General features: G+C 51.0%; 2 protein-coding genes across 5 annotated transcripts; one reads left to right on the top strand and one right to left on the bottom strand.

Annotated features, from left to right (window-relative positions):
• Positions 1-1803: 1803 nt before the first annotated feature.
• Positions 1804-3004, bottom strand: Fahd1 (fumarylacetoacetate hydrolase domain containing 1). Its single transcript, XM_075941573.1, has one exon. The coding sequence runs from the start codon at positions 2947-2949 to the stop codon at positions 2284-2286; it is 666 nt and encodes a 221-aa protein (XP_075797688.1). The 5' UTR covers positions 2950-3004; the 3' UTR covers positions 1804-2283.
• Positions 3005-3046: 42 nt separating this feature from the next.
• Hagh (hydroxyacylglutathione hydrolase) lies at positions 3047-17662 on the top strand. 4 transcript variants are annotated; one of them, XM_075941569.1, is made up of 9 exons: positions 3047-3176; positions 5750-5925; positions 6381-6445; positions 8471-8588; positions 9497-9605; positions 12749-12852; positions 13147-13248; positions 16122-16201; positions 16637-17662. In XM_075941569.1, exons 2-9 carry the CDS (start codon positions 5818-5820, stop codon positions 16734-16736), a joined length of 786 nt encoding a protein of 261 aa, XP_075797684.1. In that variant the 5' UTR covers positions 3047-3176; positions 5750-5817; the 3' UTR covers positions 16737-17662. The 4 variants fall into 4 exon arrangements, with proteins under 4 accessions (XP_075797684.1, XP_075797683.1, XP_075797687.1 ...); XM_075941568.1 differs by having other exon boundaries at positions 3132-3502; XM_075941572.1 differs by lacking the exon at positions 3047-3176 and adding an exon at positions 3349-3502 and having other exon boundaries at positions 16122-16196; positions 16637-16892.
• The last annotated feature ends 609 nt before the right edge of the window (positions 17663-18271 follow it).

Raw genomic sequence — 18271 nt, 5'->3', positions numbered from 1 at the left:
TTACTGTGATTTTAGCAGCTGAGAAATTGTGGGAGTTGAGTTCAGTTTTTGATTCTTACTTCCAAGGACTTTGTGTGCTACAACTGTAATGCTGGTGTCAGATGTTTGTGACAAAGCTCATTCCAAGCCAGGCGGTAGTGGCGCAGCCTTTAATCCCAGCACTTGGGAGGCAGAGGCAGGCGGATCTCTGTGAGTTCAAGACCAGCCTGGTCTACAAGAGCTAGTTCCAGGACAGACTCCAAAACCACAGAGAAACCCTGTCTCGAAAAACCAAAAAAAAAAAAAAAAAAAAAAAGCTCATTCCATTGCTTGGTGGACATTGGCCCCATGGGCACTGTACTTTCTGGGCACTAGCTTGTACCTTCAGCTTGCTTAATTGCTCTGTCAACTTAGTAGATGTTTCTCAGTTGAACCTTGTACTTGCTAGCTAGATTAAAGTACAGCTTCAAATGGGCGGCATGCCCTTTGGGCTCACTGTTTGACTTTGGGAACCCAGCCACACGAATCAGGAATTATCAATGTGCTGATTTCACCAGCACACCCTAATGTCTAAAACCAAAGAAGTGACTGACCTAGAGTCTTTCATAATCGATGAAAATCAAATTGCAGAACGGTGCGGACTGATGTGGAAATCACAATAGCCAGTATAAAAACCAGGTTGGAAAACTATGGTAGTGGCATATACCTGTTATTTCAGCAGCACTCAGGCGACTAGGGAAAGAGGATCATGAGGTACAGGCAAGCCTGAGCTACATAGTTAGATCCTGTCCAAAAATTCCACTTAAAATAATATCCATATTCAGATTTGGAAGAATTTATACTAAATGTCTAACTTTGGTGGTCTCTGGGTAGATGAAATCTTAAGGATTTTTCTCTTGTTCTTTTCTTATCTAAAATTCCTAACTTGCCAGGCAGTAGTGGTGCATACCTTTAATCCCAGCAGAGGCAGAGGCAGGCAGATCTCTGTGAGTTCGAGGCCAGCCTGGTCTACAAGAGCTAATTCCAGGATAGGCACTAAAAGCTACAGAGAAACCCTGTCTTGAAAAACCAAAAATAAAAAATAAAATAAAATTCCTAACTCATTTGTATTAAACATTGACAGCTAAGTAATTAAATAAACTACTAAAGATAAAATAATGGAAAACTTAGGTCAGGTGGATCATGAATTCAGGGTCATCCTGGGTTATAATAAGATTCTGTTTAAAAGTCATATTTATTAAACCAATATCACTATGGGACTTCATAATAAATCATAATTAAGCCTTGGGCTCACAGAATACCCATATGTTTAAATTTTCTTATATATTTACTTACATGGCACTACCTATACTTTGGTTAAAACTTCAGACTCTGAGTTTGTGACAGTTTCCTTACAAACTGGCCCTGTCACAGTTGCTAGCCTCTAGGTCTACATTGTCATCAGGATGATAGGGCTAACAAACCTCACAGCTTTGTTAAAAACACAACGCACAGGAACATGGAATGAACTATAGTTGGCATAATGCCTAGCAGCACTGATAAATTACTGAAAGGGGGCAGCAGACTCTGTACCGGCACAGCAGAAGCCTCCACTGGGCCCCGAAAGCTGTGCTGGACATCCTGAGGGCTCTTCTATCAGGAAACGGTGCAGGCAAGAGCAAAGGCAGCATTTCCAGGCTGTCGGTTTCTTAGGGCCTCTTTGATTGATGTGGAGGGACTGGTTCACTTTGTTAAAGCACAGTGCTCAGGAGCCCAAGACCAAAGTCTGATGCCCCAGAGGAAGAAGTACCCCTCCCCCACAGGGAAAGAAAGTACACTTTCAGGTCACATAAGAAACGTGTTTATTTGGAAAACAATTTCAAGATTACCTCCCAAACTCAGAAGTCACAACCCAATATATACACTCCAAGTAAACAAGGCAAGACTTCAACAATTGCTCCCTTAACAAAACTTTTATCTGATTTTGGGATGAAGAGCTTTCCCTAGTAAGAACCAACTGGAGTGTATAAACAGCTTTCCTAAAGGGTAACATCATTAATGGAGATACAGACAATTTACAGAAGTCTTACTCAGTTCAGTTTCAGAGAAGAAAATTACAACTTTTCCGAGCTTAGTTTAACACATCTCCTCTTGGGAAGCATTAAATATTCTTTAGTGTGGTTATTCCCATTTTCATTTCTGCCCCAATTTTTAAAATCATGTTATTTATTTTTAAGGACCCATTTTAGATTTTCATTAAGATTGACATTTAGTTACTTCACTTGCTTATGTCTCCTTTCTCCTGTGACACTCGTTAAGAACAACTCAGTATTCTGACTTTTTCACCTTGAACTTCATACTAACCACCCCATCTATTCCAGCCTCGATCTCATCATTTTCTTTAACTGGCCCAACTCCCTTTGGAGTCCCGGTCAAGATAAGATCTCCTTCTTCCAAGGTTACTATCTTGGAAACGTAGCTAATGATGTAGGGGATGGAAAAGATCATAGACGAAGTTTTGCCCTCCTGCCTGAGTTCACCGTTGACCTTGAGCCACAGACTTAGGGCGTGAGGGTCAGGGACCTTCTCCTTGGGCACGAAGGCGCTGACAGGACAGGAGGCCGTGAAGCTCTTGGCCAGGGTCCAGGGCAGTCCCTTCTTCTTGCACTCTTCCTGCACATCTCTGGCAGTCATGTCCAGGCACAGAGCGTAGCCGGCCACGTAGTCCATGGCGGCGGCCTCGGGGACGGCTTGAGCACGCCTGCCCAAGAGCACACCCAACTCCACCTCGTGGTGCAAGTTCTGGCAGTAGGCGGGCATTAACACCGGTGAGCCCTCGGGAGCGTACGCGGTGGACGGCTTCAAGAAAAGCACAGGCTCGCTTAGCACCGCGCTGCGCATCTCCTTGACGTGGTCTGCGTAGTTCCTCCCCACGCACACGATATTCTTGCCCCATTCCCAGAAGCGAGACAGAGGCTTGGAGGAAGCCATGGTAAAACCTTGTGTCACGTGACCGTTGAATCCCGGGACTACGGGGGCCTCGAGGGGACAGCTGCCTTAGGACGCTGTTGAGGCCGAAGCGGCCCGCCCTTCCTTGCGCAGCAGCTGGACGCTGGGGTCAGCGGCCCGGAAGAGACGAGGAGGCGTCCGCTCAGCCACCCTCCGCCGCCCACACCTTCGTCCAGACACGGTCTCCGGGCCAAGGCTCCCAGGGCAGGGTAGGGTACATTTTGGGCAGGAGCTGCTGATTGGCTGGGGGCGGCACCCGCGAGACAGACACTGGTTGGCCGTGCTCTCTATGGGCGGGCACTGTCGGATTGAGGGCGTGGCGTTTCGGTAAAGAGCAGGAGCTGGTTGGTTGGGAGCAGTGCGAGGAGGACACTGATTGGCTGCTGTCGCCAACGCTAGTGTTGATGCCCACGACGTTGGTGTTGCGGCTCGGCGACCCGGCTGTGCACCCCGTGGGTCATGGTGCTGGGTCGCGGGCCGCGGTGCCTCCGGAGCTTGTCAGTGCTGGGAGCCGCCTGCGCGCGCCGCGGTCTGGGTAAGTGTGTCTGGGCGCTGACGCGGCGCGGCGCGGTGCCGGCAGTCCGGACGTCGGTTGGGCGAGCCCTCGCCGCCTCCGGGCGCAGGTGCTGTGCGCTGCCGGGCGGGCGAGAAGCGGGGCCGGGCGTCTTCAGCTTAGACCAGCGGCGCTGACAGGGTCAGTGGCCGGGGACAGAGGGCCGGCACCTGCTCCCACCCGGCCGTAGTCGGACTCCAGTGCCTTGGTCGCAACCTCGGTTTCTAAGCCAGCTGCTTTTCCTCCTGGTGTCCAACTAGTGGGGCAACAGTGGGTTGGTTGCCAGCGCTCCGGAGCTGGCCGGCCTGAGTGCAGCTAGCCGGGAATTTGGAAGCAATCGTGATTGAAAGTGCGTGGTCCATCTTTACTAAGCAAGAAGCCCTCTCGTTGAGAACCCCAGAAGTACAGGTCTCTCCAGTTAAGGAATAACCTTTAGTGTTGCTGCTGATGAGCTAGGCGAGCGCAGTTACTGCTGGTCAGCTCCGCTTATGGGAGTCCGCAGCTCAGCATTTGGTGCTCTAGAAGCCCCGCTGGATGAGAAGATGGGACTCTCTGGGAGTCTTCAATTTTTAAACAATGTTATGAGCAAAATAAAACGTGTCTGGGATTTGGTCTTGAACACAGGCTGCAGGTCCCAACTCAAGCAAAATGTCTCTAGTTGCAAGCTGAAGAGCAGGGAGCATCTTCTGGGCAGTGTCAGGCTAGTGTGGTTGGGAAAGAGGGTGCTGGAGGTGCCCTCAGTTGGTGAATCCCTTCTTTAGGAGTTATCATGTCTTCTCCAGGTTACTTAACTTCTTTTGAGACCTAGAGTGTGTTGAGCACTAGTAATAATATGTTATTTAGCCATTCACTGTTCTGCCAGGAAATACATGAACAGGACTCATATTCATCTCTCTTCACCCTTCTGCCCTCCATGGGCTTGGGCAGTGCCAGGGCTTAGGGAGTTCAAATATTACAGAAACCTGATATTAGAGAAATATTTATTTTGCTGAACATGCCCAACTGTTGTGCCAAAAAGGAGAAATGGGAATCTGGGGCTTAACTCAGCGAGAGAGCACTTCCCTAGTATTGGGCCCTGGGGCACCACAAAACAAACAGTTCCATTTGGTTGGTTTCCCTTGTCATGGTTGTTAGTTGATAGCACTAGCTATCACAGGGTCAAAGCTGTTGTTTTCTGGATTCCTGAGAGTCAGAATGCCACTGTCTCTACCACCTTGTGTGGCTTTCCCCTCTTTAAAGCCAAGGCAGAAAACCTTTTTGGAGGCCCCATGTTTCAGGTTGAATGCAAGTTTTACTGCTGAAAACTGTTTTGGCATCTGAATGGGTGGAGTAGTGTATACCTTTGTCCCCCAGTCCCTCGCTGCCTCCTTGGTGCACCCAGGCCAATCCTTGCCTGGATAATTGTTCTGTGTCGCTCATGCCTGAGTCTCAGACAGCCAGTGCCTTATTTTCAGGAGCTGGCACTATGTGTATTTTTTATTGTGCTGGCCATTTAGTGTAAAGTGCTGTTTTCTCATCTGGGTAGAGACCTGAGAAGGGCTGTCTGTTCAGAGGACTGAGCTCTTGTTAGTGCAGAGGCCTTGACTGGAGGGCGAGCAGCCATGCTGTGGTGCCTTGTTCTGCCTGCCTCAGCTTTGAGTCACACCACAGGCAGCTGGGAAGGCCTGTAAGAACTCTGAAAAGAAATGTCAAGATTCCAAGTCTGGCAAAAGGTGTAGCTAACTTGCCTTGCATGTGAGCCCAGGGTTTTGTCCCTTCCACTGCAAAAGACAAATGAAACTGAAAGAGGCTGAGACAGAAGGATTGCCGAATTTAAGGCCAGCCTGGACTACATAATGAGTTTTGGGCTAGACAGGGATATAGAGGGAGATCTATTTAAAAAAAAAAAAGCACTCTGAGACAGAATGCTGGTGTATTTCCCACTCAATTTATGTTTTGGTATAAAAGCTGTTTGGAGAATAAAGGAGAGGAATTCTTAAAAAAAAAAAAAGCAAACAATCAAACAAAACCCCCAAGAACCTAAAAAGCACCCCCCACACACACACACAAACCAAAACAATAATTCTGTACCTGAGATGGGCTGGCTTACTTAGTCCCCACTTTCCTGAAGGATGTAATGAATAGGAGATTTCCTCAGAGGAGCTTGGGAAAGCCAACTATCAGAGCCCTGAGTGCAAGGGTATGGCTGCTCTGAAGTCTGGGTGAGGTTCCTCCGCTGTGTCTCTCCAGGTCAGGTCCTGCCGGGAGTCCTTCTGTATCACACAGATTTCAGGAAGAGTCTGACTGTGGAGCAAGACATGATGAAGGTTGAGCTACTGCCCGCCCTGACTGACAACTACATGTACCTGATCATTGATGAGGACACCAAGGAGGCTGCCATCGTGGACCCGGTGCAACCCCAGAAGGTAAGGTGTGTGTGGCTCTTCTTAGCTCCCTGAACCGTACACCCAGCACCCTGCCTTCATCCCCGGGGGTTACAGCCACAGTGTCTTTGCGGTTTTGTGGAAGCTAGGTGGAAATCGGTTCATTCAAAATAGTTATGTCTAACCACAGGCCTCTGTGGCAAGCCTGACACATACTTTTAACCCTCCACGCCTAGACACGTGTGAACCCTGAGATCCTCCTCATCTTCCATGCTTCTGCTCCAGGGCTGTGGATGACCTCAGTCAGAGCTGCCCAGGCTCAGAGTGGTGATGGGTGGGACAGAGTAGTTAAGTTGGTGAAGTGAAAGGAAAAAGAAAATGACTGACCTGTAGTCTGTCATTGTGGGTGGGGAGAGAGCTGGGCACCCACTCTGCAGGCAGGTAAACCAAGAACAGAAGTGTGACTGAACCTTGATTCTGCCTCCCCGTGCCTGTAGGTTATAGAAACAGTGAAAAAGCACCGTGTAAAGCTGACCACAGTGCTCACCACTCATCACCACTGGTAAGTGCTTAGGCTGTGGATGGACCTGGGGTGGGGTCAGCTATTCACCTGAGAAGTTACTGTCCATAAAGCAGGGAAGGGGTCTAAGAATACACCAAGGCTCCACCTTCTTCCTCCTGGGCCACTGACCTCTGGGTTCCACTAATGCAGCAATTTCCAGGTGAGGTATTTGTGGTGTGTGGAGGAACAGGATAGGGCCAGCATTCTCAGGCACAAGGGCACTGCTGTCCCTTTAAAACTAGGCTTCTCTGGTCACAGAAGGATCCCAGTGGCTGCCTTCACATATCTTAGGTTCATAAAACGTGCTGTTGGCATCCACCCATGTCAGAGAGAAAGAGAAGGTAGACATCAGCATTTTCTTAAACAAACAAAACCAACAAAATGGGAGGTGGAGGTGGGTGGAGCTCTGAGTTTAGAGCTCCCCTGGTCTCTAGTGAGTGCCAGGCTGTGAGACCCTCACTTTTTGGAGGGGAAAAGTCTTATGTTTCCAAAAGTGTTGATTGACTTTTGTTGTATGGTTGGTTTCGGTGTTTTGAGATGGGATTCCACTCTGTGTGGCACAGGCTGGCCTTGAACTTGGGGCTTTGGGATAGTGCTGCCCAAAGCCCCATTCCTGGTTTTTATTATTCTTTTGCTCTCTGTTTTTGAGCCAGGGTCTCTGGCTGGCCTAGAATTTGCTTTTGGATCTTTTAAGGCTCTTCAGAAGTAGAAGAAATGTTTGTTGGCTCTTAATCTTCTTTCCTAAATGACTCTGTGAAGAGAGCCAGAGCCTCTGTCTCTGACCCTGCCCTGGGTATGTCAGAACTGGGAGCCCACAACTCTGCCGACGGAAGGAAGCTTGGGGCCCGTGCCTCTCAGTCACTCTGTCTTTGTGGCTGCTTTAGCCAGGCCCCTGAGGTACTGGGTGCAACTTCAGCACCTGGGACACGGAGTTTGACCTTAGACTTGGCCTGGACTGCACATTATAGCTGCTCTACTTTGTGAGGCTCCTTCCCTGGGCTTCCAGCTGCTGGCACTTCTACCTTTGTGATCTGATGGCATATGCCTCACAGCCATCAAACAAACACTGTGCACACTTTGTGTTTTCTGTTCCAACTTAGTAGCTACTACTTCAGATGCCTTTTTCCTGAAACTGTGGCGGAGTCTGGCTTTTTCTATCACCATCTCACGCTTATGTCCTCGTCAAGCCTAAGGCTGAGCTAAGGGTCTGGCCTGTAGCTCACAGGCAGATCAAGTTGTGTTATTGCTCATTGGTAGTGACATTTTCAAAGGTAGGCAATGAGGTGATGGTGCCTACCTGGCCTGTGTATGATCCTTGTCCTGGAGGCCATGGAGCAGAGAGCTGGGTCACTTGTTCCTGTTATCTTAGAGCCCTGCTGTTCCATGGATTGTTTGGCTATGGAGTGGAGTAGCCAAGGGACTGACAGGGGAAGGTGTTTCCCATCCCCATCTTGGAGCTAAAGATGCCCACAGTGTGTCTGTGCCTTTACCATGGCCTTGCCCTCTGCTACTCTGGGGAACTGTGGGAGTCCCTGGTCCTAGGAGGTGCCAGCACCTGGCTGTCCTGTGCTCTGCATGCAGACCTCCTGCAGGTAGGCAGGATCTAGGTTCTTGAGTTCCCGGCATAGCCTTTGCCAGTGCTGGCCCAAACTGGGATGCATTAGGTGAACCTTCCAACCCGCATGCCCACCTTAGTGCCCAATCTCTGAGCTCAGAAGTACGGTCAGAGTGAGGCTTCTGGTTAGTGGGAGCGCTCCAGGTAACTTCCTGTGCCCTGAGGTGTGGGAGCCATGCCTGGGACCCTAGGTCTGTGTGACCTGCTTTCTCTGTTCAGGGGCGTGCTGGACACCCTGAGACACTTGTTTTTGGTGTTGCCAAATGGCAAGTAAAAATTGGTTCCGGGTTGCCTGTTTCTACTGAAAAATGTATAGGCAAAGTGAAAACTCCATTTGGTCAGGGGTTAAAGGCAAGCAAGCAGCCCCTCCATCTCATCAGGTTACCCCAGGCCTCGTGTTTGACTTCTAGGGACCATGCTGGTGGCAATGAGAAGCTGGTGAAACTGGAGCCTGGGCTGAAGGTTTACGGAGGTGACGACCGCATTGGGGCCTTGACGCACAAAGTCACACACCTTACCACACTGCAGGTACACAGGAAGCCCTTCCAGGATGCTGGGGCCGCAGGCATCATTTGGAAAAGGGGCTGATCAGGCAAGGGGGTCCCTGGACCTGTCTCAGCATTGCTTGAACAGTCCTCCCTTCAAGAGCATAGTGAAGTCGAGCTGTGGTGGCGTACACCTTTAGTCCCAGCACTCAGGAGGCAGAGGGAGGTAGATCTCTGAGTTCAAGGCCAGCCTGGTCTACAGAGTGAGTTACAGGACGACTAGAGCTGTACAGAGATACTCTGTCTCAAAAAAACCAAAAACAAACAAAATAAAACAAAAAATAAGAGCATAGTGAGAAAATCAACTGCAAAATGTGCCTGGACACTGGGGAAGACCTCAGAGCGGGCCTCCGAGTCACTGGGGAATTTGAATGGGGCCTCTGGGGTCCTTTTGACTTCTGTGACGTGACAGTAGAGCTGTGTGGAGATGGAGGCCTTTGCTAGGACACGCAGCTGCACTGCTTGGGAAATGGGTCAGAATGAGACAACTTGAGCAGAAAGGCTGTGCAGATGTTCTTGTTGACTCTGTCTTGAGTCAGACATTGCTGGGTCGGCTTGAGGGTTGACCACTTGAAGAGCTGGGGAGGTGGTCAGAACAGAAGTATCTTTAATGGGAAAATGACTGGTTTAGATTTGGCTCCGTTCTGGAGACTAAAACAAAATAAGCTTCTTGTGGTTTTGTCCTTGAACAAACACATCTGGATTATCTGCACCTGAGCCACACCTTAGCCAGGATCCTTGGGCCCTGCCTGCGGGCTGTCCAAGCCCTGGGATGCTCTGTAGGTATCTCGCGTGCAGTGGAATAAACGTATTCAGGTGGTCGGGAACAGGAGGGTCACAGTGCTGCCACTTGTGAAGTGGTCGGAGCTCATCCCAGCACCTCTATTTCAGGTGGGGTCTCTCAGTGTCAGATGTCTGTCAACACCCTGCCATACTTCGGGACACATCTGTTACTTTGTGAGCAAGCCTGGTAGCTCAGAGCCCTCTGCTGTGTTCACAGGTGAGTTGGGGAGATGGGGGGGACATCTATGTAAAGACTCTGTTTGGCATTGGCCGTGTGAGGAAAAAGTCCTGTGAGAGAAGCAAGGTGTTTCCTGACACACCTTCTAGCAGGGGCTGCACCTTCTCCGGCCCTGCATCTCATATAAGGAAGCCACAGCCCAGGATGGAGCCTGGGATTTGTTCAAACTACTGAGTGCAGAGGTGCTCTGAGTTGAGGCTGGGCTGCTGCTTGCCTGGCTGCTGCTGCATCATGTGGTTGAGGGTCACCATCCTGCAACCTCAACCCTTACCCTCTAGTAGCCAACAAATGGAGGAGAGCTGGCTGAGGAAGGCCCCAGGGGATCCCAGTATCCTTCCTGCAGGCTTGCAGAGAGCCCTGTTACCTGATCTGGGTGATACGCACCTAGTGACCCTGCAGAGCCAGAAGCCTGACTTGAAAGTGGGAGGTTCACATGCTGAGGCCAAGCCAGCCCCTGGAGCAATGTGTGTAGTTCACACTCAGCGCAAGTAGGTTTGTCCAAAAATCAGGAACTTTCTCCTTATGAATAAAATCAGAACGGTGCAGGTGATAATTGCAGACTGTGACCACAGTGCTCAAGCGGCACGGGCTGGGGTGGGGCAGGGGGCCAGGCTCCTGCCTCTCAGAGTGATGATGCCACTGGGGCTGTGTCAGCCTGGGCTGGGGGACATGCCAGCATATTCTAATGAGGTCACAGCAGCACGGTTCAGATGGGAGGAGCCCTGGAGAGATACTGAGGGGGAACTGGCTGGAGACTTGGATCTCTGTTCTGTAAATATGCAATTGCCCAGGAACCCAAGCTTTTTAAAAACACGTTACAGAATGCCAGGGTTTTGTCTTGTTTTGTTTTCAGCGCGGTCTCTGTTGCCCAGGCTGGCCTGGAACTTGTGGCAGTCCTCTTGCCTCAGCCTCCCGAGTGTGGGGTTGCAGGTGTGAGCGTGCACTCCTGACTTGAGTTCCTTGTCTTCCTCATGGCATTGCGTGGTTTATGCGCAGACCTTGGACCCTTTTTGTGTTGGGGCTCACCTCTGCCCTCTGAACTCTAGAGCTGAGAGCGGAGCTGTGGCATGGAACATGGCAGCTCTGCTGTGTCCATGTTGTCGCTAGAATTGGTGGTTTGGTAAGGCTGTGGTGAGATGGTGATAATCACATGGTCCTCAGCTTATGACCTTCCAGGTTAACTGAGGTGTAGACATAGCTGGCCCTCCCCCGTTGGCATGGCTGTGTGCCCTGCAAAAGTCTGTGTTGGTGTCTGTAAGAGCAGATGGCAGGTTATCATGGACCGATAGTCAGGACATGCCAGCTTTGAGGTGAGAGAAGAGGAACACCTGTGCTGGTTAATTTTCTGTCCGCTTGACACAAATTAGTCTTCTGGGGAGAGAAAAAAGAAAAAAGCCTCAATAGAGACAAATGTCGTCATCTGACTGGCAAGTCTATAGCGCATTTTCTTGATTAGTAATTATGGGAGGACCCAGTCCACTGTGGGCATTGCTACCCCTGGGCACGTGTGTCCTGGGTGCTTTAAGAAAGCAAGCTAAGTCGGGTGGTGGTGGCGCACGCCTTTGATCCCAGCACTTGGGAGGCAGAGGTAGGCAGATCTCTGTAAGTTTGAAGACAGCCTTGTCTATAAAGTGAATTCCAGGACAACCAGGGCTGTTACACAGAGAAACCTGCCTCAAAAATAAATAAATAAATGAATGAATGAATGAATGAATGAATGAATAAATAAATAAATGAATAAATGAATGAATGAATGCATGCAAACTGAGTAAGCCAGTGAACAGCTCCTCCGTATGTCTGCCTCAGTTCCGCCTCCAGCTTCCTGCCCAGCTTCCCTCCATGGACGTTATAAGACGAAGTAAGCCCTTTCCTCTCTAACTTGGTTTTCACAGCAACAGAAAAGCAGACAGGAAAGCACTTCTGTCTTAGAGCTTTGCCAAGTAGGCAGCCTGGGTTTTCACATGAGTTCTGGGCATCAGGCTCGGGTTCTGATGCTCGTAAGGCAAGCACTTGCCAACTAACCAGTCTTCTCAGCCCCGTTCTGTTTGACAGTGCTGTGGACAGAAGCCAAGGCCTTGTGTGTGTTAGGCAGATGCTGTAGCACTGAGCCCCAGCTGAGCCTGAGGCTGGATCTCTGAGGACTCTGTCCTGAGAGGTAGAAGGTACCGTGTAGCATGGAGGAGGCCCCACGACGCCCTGCACTTTCTGTGACTGTCCTGGGCAGCACCTGGCATGAGGGGCCAGGTGTCTTCAGGTCATTTTATAACTGCACGGTGTTCTCTGGGGCATCACAGTGAGGGCCAGTACGGAACGTGTACTGTTCAGTAGTCAGCCACCACTCCAGCTGACCTAAGGGGACGGGCGTAGGGAAGGGAGGCGGGCATAGCTGAGAGGAGGGCGTGGTAGGGGGGTCAGGCGTCTTGTACAGCTGGAGTGTGCGATAAGGCCTGTTTAAACTGAGATAGGCAGGCTGGGCACTGGGAGACAACAGTGCAGAGATGGGGACAGACTGTGCAGAAAGTGTGCAGGAGGGATGAAGGTTGGACTTCAGGTGTGGAGGCCCAGGAGCAGAGCCAGGTTCTCTGGGCAGGGGCAGTTAAGGTATAAATGGCACCACGAGTACCCACTGATGTGGGCTGGCCACAGTGGAAGTCTAGTGTAGGGAACAGAAGCAGCCAGGTTGTCCTGCCCATGCTAGGATGAGGCCAAGAGCAGTGCTAGTCTGGGGTCATGAAGGGGGCGCCTCAGGTATTCCAGCAGCAAAGGGGGAAGGGTGCAGGAGAAAGGGGTCACCCAGTGTTGGAGGAAGAGACCCAGGAGGGCTGCTGAGAGCCAGGAAGTGGACTAGGTTTGTGATGATCTCAGCTAGGGTGGGACTGGGGCACTGAGAGCGGGTCAGGGTGCCTTGGCTTTCAAGCCCCAACAGTGAGTTATGGCTGCGGTTGAACCTGGAGGCTGGCAGAGTGGAGAACTGTGGGTGGCCTTGCACCACGTTGGGTGAAGATGCCTAATGGTGGCGTGGTGGCGGGTGGCTTTGAGTCATGTCCTGGTGCCTGTTGGTAAGTTTGGCGCAGGTGGCCAGGGTGTGAGCTAGCCCTGAGGAGCGCCGCTGTGTTTTCCAGGTGACACGCTATTTGTCGCTGGCTGTGGGAAGTTCTATGAAGGAACTGCGGACGAGATGTACAAGGCTCTGCTCGAGGTCTTGGGCCGGCTCCCACCAGACACGGTAGGCGGTGCTTCCCTTTCCCTAAGGCCCCACGTGCTCAGGAGGCAGATCTGTTGTAGGCCCAGGAACCTGTCCCTGCTTTCACAGCTGGCCCCACCTCTGAGCCGAGGAGAGAAGAGGGCAAAGCTGTCACCTAAACAGTTTTTATTAGTACTTAATCTATGTGTGGCCCTACAGTATCTCTAGTTGCACACATTAAATGGGGTGCTACGTCCGGCTGAGACATGATGCAGTCCTGAACCCTCAGGGTTTCCAAGGTGGAAGTCAAAGCCCATGTGTTGGTTCTTTCTTCAGAAAGTCTACTGTGGCCATGAATACACCATAAACAACCTGAAGTTTGCACGCCACGTGGAACCAAACAATGCTGCCGTTCAGGAGAAACTGGCCTGGGCCAAGGTGAGTGGGCCATTTCTGGAGCATGTCCTGGGGTGCATCATGGTGCAGTGACTTTCCAAGGGCCTGGATGCAGACACAGCACTATCTGCGGAGTGGGTGGAAGCCGGGTGTCACAAGCTCAGTGCTGGTCACTGCAGTAGAGTCCATCTGACTGCAGGGCCCAGCACAGGCTGTGGATACTCACTACATCTTAGCATAAGAGACTCGGCTCACCAGGCAGTGGTGGCGCACGCCTTTAACCCCAGCACTTGGGAGGCAGAGGCAGGCAGATCTCTGTGTTTTCGAGGCCAACCTGGTCTATAAAAGCAAGTTCCAGGACAGGCTCCAAAGCTACGGAGAAACCCTGTCTCAGAGAGAGAGAGAGACAGAGAGAGACACAGAGAGAGAGAGACTCAGGCTCAAGGGTCCAGCCTTATTCCCCACATACTAAGCATTAAGTTGAATCCTCTGTGAGGAGCCTGCTTCTGCTGTCACCCAGACAGTAGGGATCTCATCTGAAGGGGTTGATCTCCACGATGGCACCAGCGAGCTACCACATCCTAGCCCCAGGCAGTGGGCTGAGTGCTTTGTTCGACACCTGTCACTCACTGTAAATACCATCAGAGCTGTGTGGACCTGGGAGCTTCATGTGCGGTGCTTCATTATATAAGTCCGTTGTATTGTCTACGATAGGAGCCTGTCCAGCGTCCTTTCCAGATCAGCAAGGGATTTACAAAATAATATTAGAAAATTCAGTTTACCTGTAATCCAGGAGGGAGGCAGGAGAATTACAAGCTTGAGGCCAGATTAAGGCTACATACATTCTGAGCACCATGCCAGCCAGGACTACATAGTAAGACCCTGTCTCAAAAACAAACAAAACCAGAAAAATTCAACCTGGAATGGTGGCATGTACTTAGTTGGAAGTACTTGGGAGTCTAAGCGAGGCAAATGAGTCAGGAGTTCAAGGCCAGTCTCAGCCACAGTGTGTGTTCTTAGCGAGCCTGGGCTCCGTGAGATGACCACCACAACACGGAACCCAGTGCTGCGTCAGGTGTGGTGGCACGTGTCTAATCCCGCTTACGAGACTGAAGCGCCGCATGTTCAAGGCCTCCTGGGCAGCATATCAAAACCATCACCTCAAAAAATTTTCAAGCCCCTGTTATATTCATACCTGATTCTCAGAGTATGCGTTTAATACTCACCTATCAGTGAGATTATACTGTATGCACACTGTCCATACTGTAATACCACTCTGCAACTTACTTTGTTTCCTTATTTCCTCTGGGGATCAAACCCAAAGCCTCACAATGCCAGACAAACCGAACTTTAAGGGTAATTTACATGCATGCGAATGTCTTGAATGAAGTCTGTGGTTAGCTGAGCTTTGACAGTGCACATCCACATGAGCCCGGCCCCAGTCAGGCTAGACACCGCGGCTCTGCTCTGCTCTGCAAGGCACTTTTTAACAAAGTTGATTTTGAACTCAGGACCCCTGGAAGAACAGGCAATGCTCCCAACCTCTGAGCCATCTCTCCAGCCCCCCAAAGTTGATTTTGATGTTGTATATGAGTGTCTTACCTGCCGGGACCTGTGTGCATCATGTGCATGCCTGGTGCCCGTGGAGGCCAGAAGAGGGCGTCAGAGCCCCTGGAAGTGGAGGGACAGGTGGTTCTAAGTTCCCTGTGGGTGCTGGGAACTGAACCTAGATCTTTTGCAAGAGCAGCAGCTGCGGAGCCATCTCTCCAGCTCCCCTCCCCCAAGGCACTTTGACCCTCTCAGCGCCTTGCCATTGGCAGCTGTCCTGTTGTCTAGCACAGTCCATGACCTTATCTAGAGGCTTGTATAACAATCATATGACCTTCCTCGGCCCTCCCCTGCTCTTGCTCAGCCTCATTTTGAGGCCCATTCCTGCTGGTTTTGTCTCTGGGTACATCCTGTATTACGTGGCTCACTATGGGAGCTCATCCATCTGTGGGTGCGCCCTCGTGTGCTTTCCTGGTTTACAGGCTGTGAGCGCTTGTGGCTGGTGTTCTGTTCCTGCTTTTTTTTCTCTTCTGCTCTTGGCTATATGGTTAATAGTGGAACTGCTGGATTGTATAGCCAAATGTATTAACTCTTAAACTGATCTTCAAAATTTGAAAATTGGGTCCTGTTGTTTTATGTTCTCCTCTTAACCCCCGTAGTTCCTGACACTTTGCATGCTCACTAACCATCAGTGCTACTGGTCTCTTTCCTAACCCTTGGCTGTGTGTCCTGGTGATGGAGGGGCCATGTGGGTGTCTGCAGTTGCTGTCCCAGCTCTGTCCCTGAGGCCTCCATGTTAGCCAGGCAAGAGTTGGGCAAGAGCTGCATGGAGACCCCTTGGCTTATAAACGCAGCTTCTGCTCAGTTGTGTTAGCACTGTCTCTGCCATGGTCTATGGTGCTCAGGAGCAAGGCTATCCATGCAAGGTAGTGGCCAGTGCCGTCCAGTACTCTACTGCTTGGCCACTCTGCAGGCACTTGGTGGGAGCTCCTGACAGGAGAGTAAGCCCCACACCCTGTGCTGGGAGCCCAAGTCACTCACTGCTCTTCATGCTAGTTTTCTTGTGGGGAGGGTGTGTGTTTTGATTGTGCAAAACATAAAGCTCACATAATGGAGACAGGACGTCCTCCCTTCAGAGACAGCACAGGCAGAAGTGACATACTTGTCACAGTTGTTTACTCTCGGGGACGCAGTGGGAGACGACTCTAGTCCCTCCTGTGAGCCCGGCCTCCCTCCACAACCAGACGTCCACCTGTCCACTGACTGTTCTCTGCTCTGCCTCCCGGGATGACTTGTGTTGAAAGCTCACTAAGCTATTTGAAAGTAGGGACCCATTGGTCCCTATGTGACAGTGTCATCTTTTGTAGGAGAAATATGCCATCGGGGAGCCTACGGTGCCGTCCACTCTGGCAGAGGAGTTCACCTATAACCCCTTCATGAGAGTGAAGTAAGATGGTTGCGGGGTCCTCTCTTGGCCTTACCTTCCTGTGGTAGTTCAGACTTCATAATTTTGTCCAAGTTCACCCCCATCAAAGAGATGGACCAGAGCTAACCTGTCCTGAGGTGAATGAGCCTGACCCTCATACCCTAGCTTTATTTAAAGTGTGCCCAAGAGGGCAGGTTTTGTCCCGTAAAGGTGAGGATATGCTTTTCTTGACATCTTGGCAAGGATGTGGGGGACCCTTGACCTATGGGGAGAGCCTTTGGAGAGCTTCTTTAAAGATCCCTGAAGCTCTGGGACTCTAGGCTGGGTGGGCAGCATAGAGTTGGTGGCCTTCCATTTGCATATTGCTGGAAAGACCTGCTTGGCTTATTCCTAGCTGTTCTTCTGCATGAGGGTGTCTGGGCTCTGCCCACACCCTGCTATCTCTTGCCTATGCAGGGAGAAGACTGTGCAACAACATGCTGGGGAGACGGACCCTGTGACCACCATGAGGGCCATCCGCAGGGAGAAGGACCAGTTCAAGGTGCCACGGGACTGAGGCACACAAGAACAGGGACTTTTAAGTGACTGTCCTGCTGCTCTTGCAGGATCTAGTCTGCTTTTATTTTAAGTTAATCCAGAGCCCTTAGTTTGTGTTATCAAATGTTCTAATGCATATTTATAAGAGAAAAAGTTAAAAGTATTTATTCCCATACCCCTGCTTATGGACTCTGCATTATCTCTGGCTTTAGATGTCTAGAGCCCCAGGGTCCTGTGCTCATCAGGCGTGCAGTTTGCACCTAGTCTCTGAGTGGTGCTGGCTCTGGGAGAGGCTGAGTCGGACTTCCCACCTTGGCTTCCTGGCTCTTCAGGGAGAAGGATGTCTGGCACTCTCCTTGACTTTCCCTTCCCCTTCCGCCAGTCTCTGTGGTCCATCCAGACCCAGCCTCTGGGTACTCAGGTCTGAGTGGGGCGAATGGAGACAACAGACGCAGATACCCCGTGACACCAAGGGCCAAGACAGGTGGAGGAAGAATTTGAGACCGGGGTGCCTGGTCTGACCCCCCAGGGGACAGTTTGCCCTGCCAGTGTGGCTCACGCTTTGATCTGTGCTAAGGTCAGCATCCCTCAACCTGTCAGAGCTGTGTATCCTGTCCCGCTGTCTGCATTGCTGGCCTGTAGTTCCTGCTTCCCTTGGGTCTGCTGGGGCATGTGCCCTTGCAGCTGCCTGCTGTGGTCAGGGTGCAGGTGTTCTAAACTGCATTACTGGCACACAGCTCCTCTTTAGAGATGGCGTAGGGTAGAGCTGCTAGTCCTGCCCGATTTCTCCCCCCGAGGTGGCATGGAATGGAACTTGCAGATTGTCCCCATGAGTTGTGCATGTGATAAGTGTTAAAACCATGTGTGCTCAGCGAGTCCTGCCATAGCTCTGATAGACATCGTGCTTCCCACCAGCCTCCAAATAAATGCAGTATCCCTCTGTGAGCCTCAGTGTGCAGAGATCTCAGAGCCCAGATGCCTGCTGCAGAACGTGTGTACGCCATGCTGCCGTGCATAGTGTGTTTAAATGTTCTGCACCACCCAGCTCCCTTTGGCCAGTCCAGGGGACATTTGGCATGCCCCCTCTGAAAGATCAAGTCCTAAATAAGACGGTTTGCATGTCCAGATGCTGTCCCTCTCTGCCCACCCCAGCCACTCACTTTGGTGACCTAGGCACCTGACCTGAGGGGTAACAGACACTGAGATCTTAGCAGGTAGTAGACAAGCCTTACTGTCCAGGGACGCGGGAGAGTGTGATAGAGCATCAGAGGAGCAGGAGACACGCACGGTGTGCTCGTTACCTTTCCAGATGTGCTGGCCAGGGGAGGCCTCACATCTTACATTTGTGTAAAAGGGTGGGAAAGGGGCTTAAGGGGGGAGGTGAAAGTTTAGGGTGAGAGGAGTAGAATGCATATTATCTGGGGGTGAGGGTGGTGGTCCCGAGTTCCAAGACAGTCAGGGCTACAACGAGAACCCTGTCTTGAACGCCCCCCCTCCAAAAAAAAGCATATATAAGCCAGGTAGTGGCACTTGGGAAGTAGAGCCAGATGTTTG

Source organism: Microtus pennsylvanicus, chromosome 11 (assembly GCF_037038515.1).
Source record: "Microtus pennsylvanicus isolate mMicPen1 chromosome 11, mMicPen1.hap1, whole genome shotgun sequence".
NCBI classification, from domain to species: Eukaryota; Metazoa; Chordata; class Mammalia; order Rodentia; family Cricetidae; genus Microtus; species Microtus pennsylvanicus.
The sequence above is the reverse complement of the archived record's forward strand: the minus strand, read 5'-3'. Positions and strand labels throughout refer to the sequence as shown.

Coding starts and splice junctions, on each gene's coding strand:
- Fahd1 (XM_075941573.1), bottom strand. CDS start 2,949: ATGGCTTCCTCCAAGCCTCTGTCTCGCTTCTGGGAATGGGGCAAGAAT.
- Hagh (XM_075941572.1), top strand. CDS start 3,427: ATGGTGCTGGGTCGCGGGCCGCGGTGCCTCCGGAGCTTGTCAGTGCTG. Junction 3,503..5,749: donor CTGCGCGCGCCGCGGTCTGG/GTAAGTGTGTCT, acceptor GTGTCTCTCCAG/GTCAGGTCCTGCCGGGAGTC. Junction 12,853..13,146: donor GCCGGCTCCCACCAGACACG/GTAGGCGGTGCT, acceptor TTCTTTCTTCAG/AAAGTCTACTGTGGCCATGA.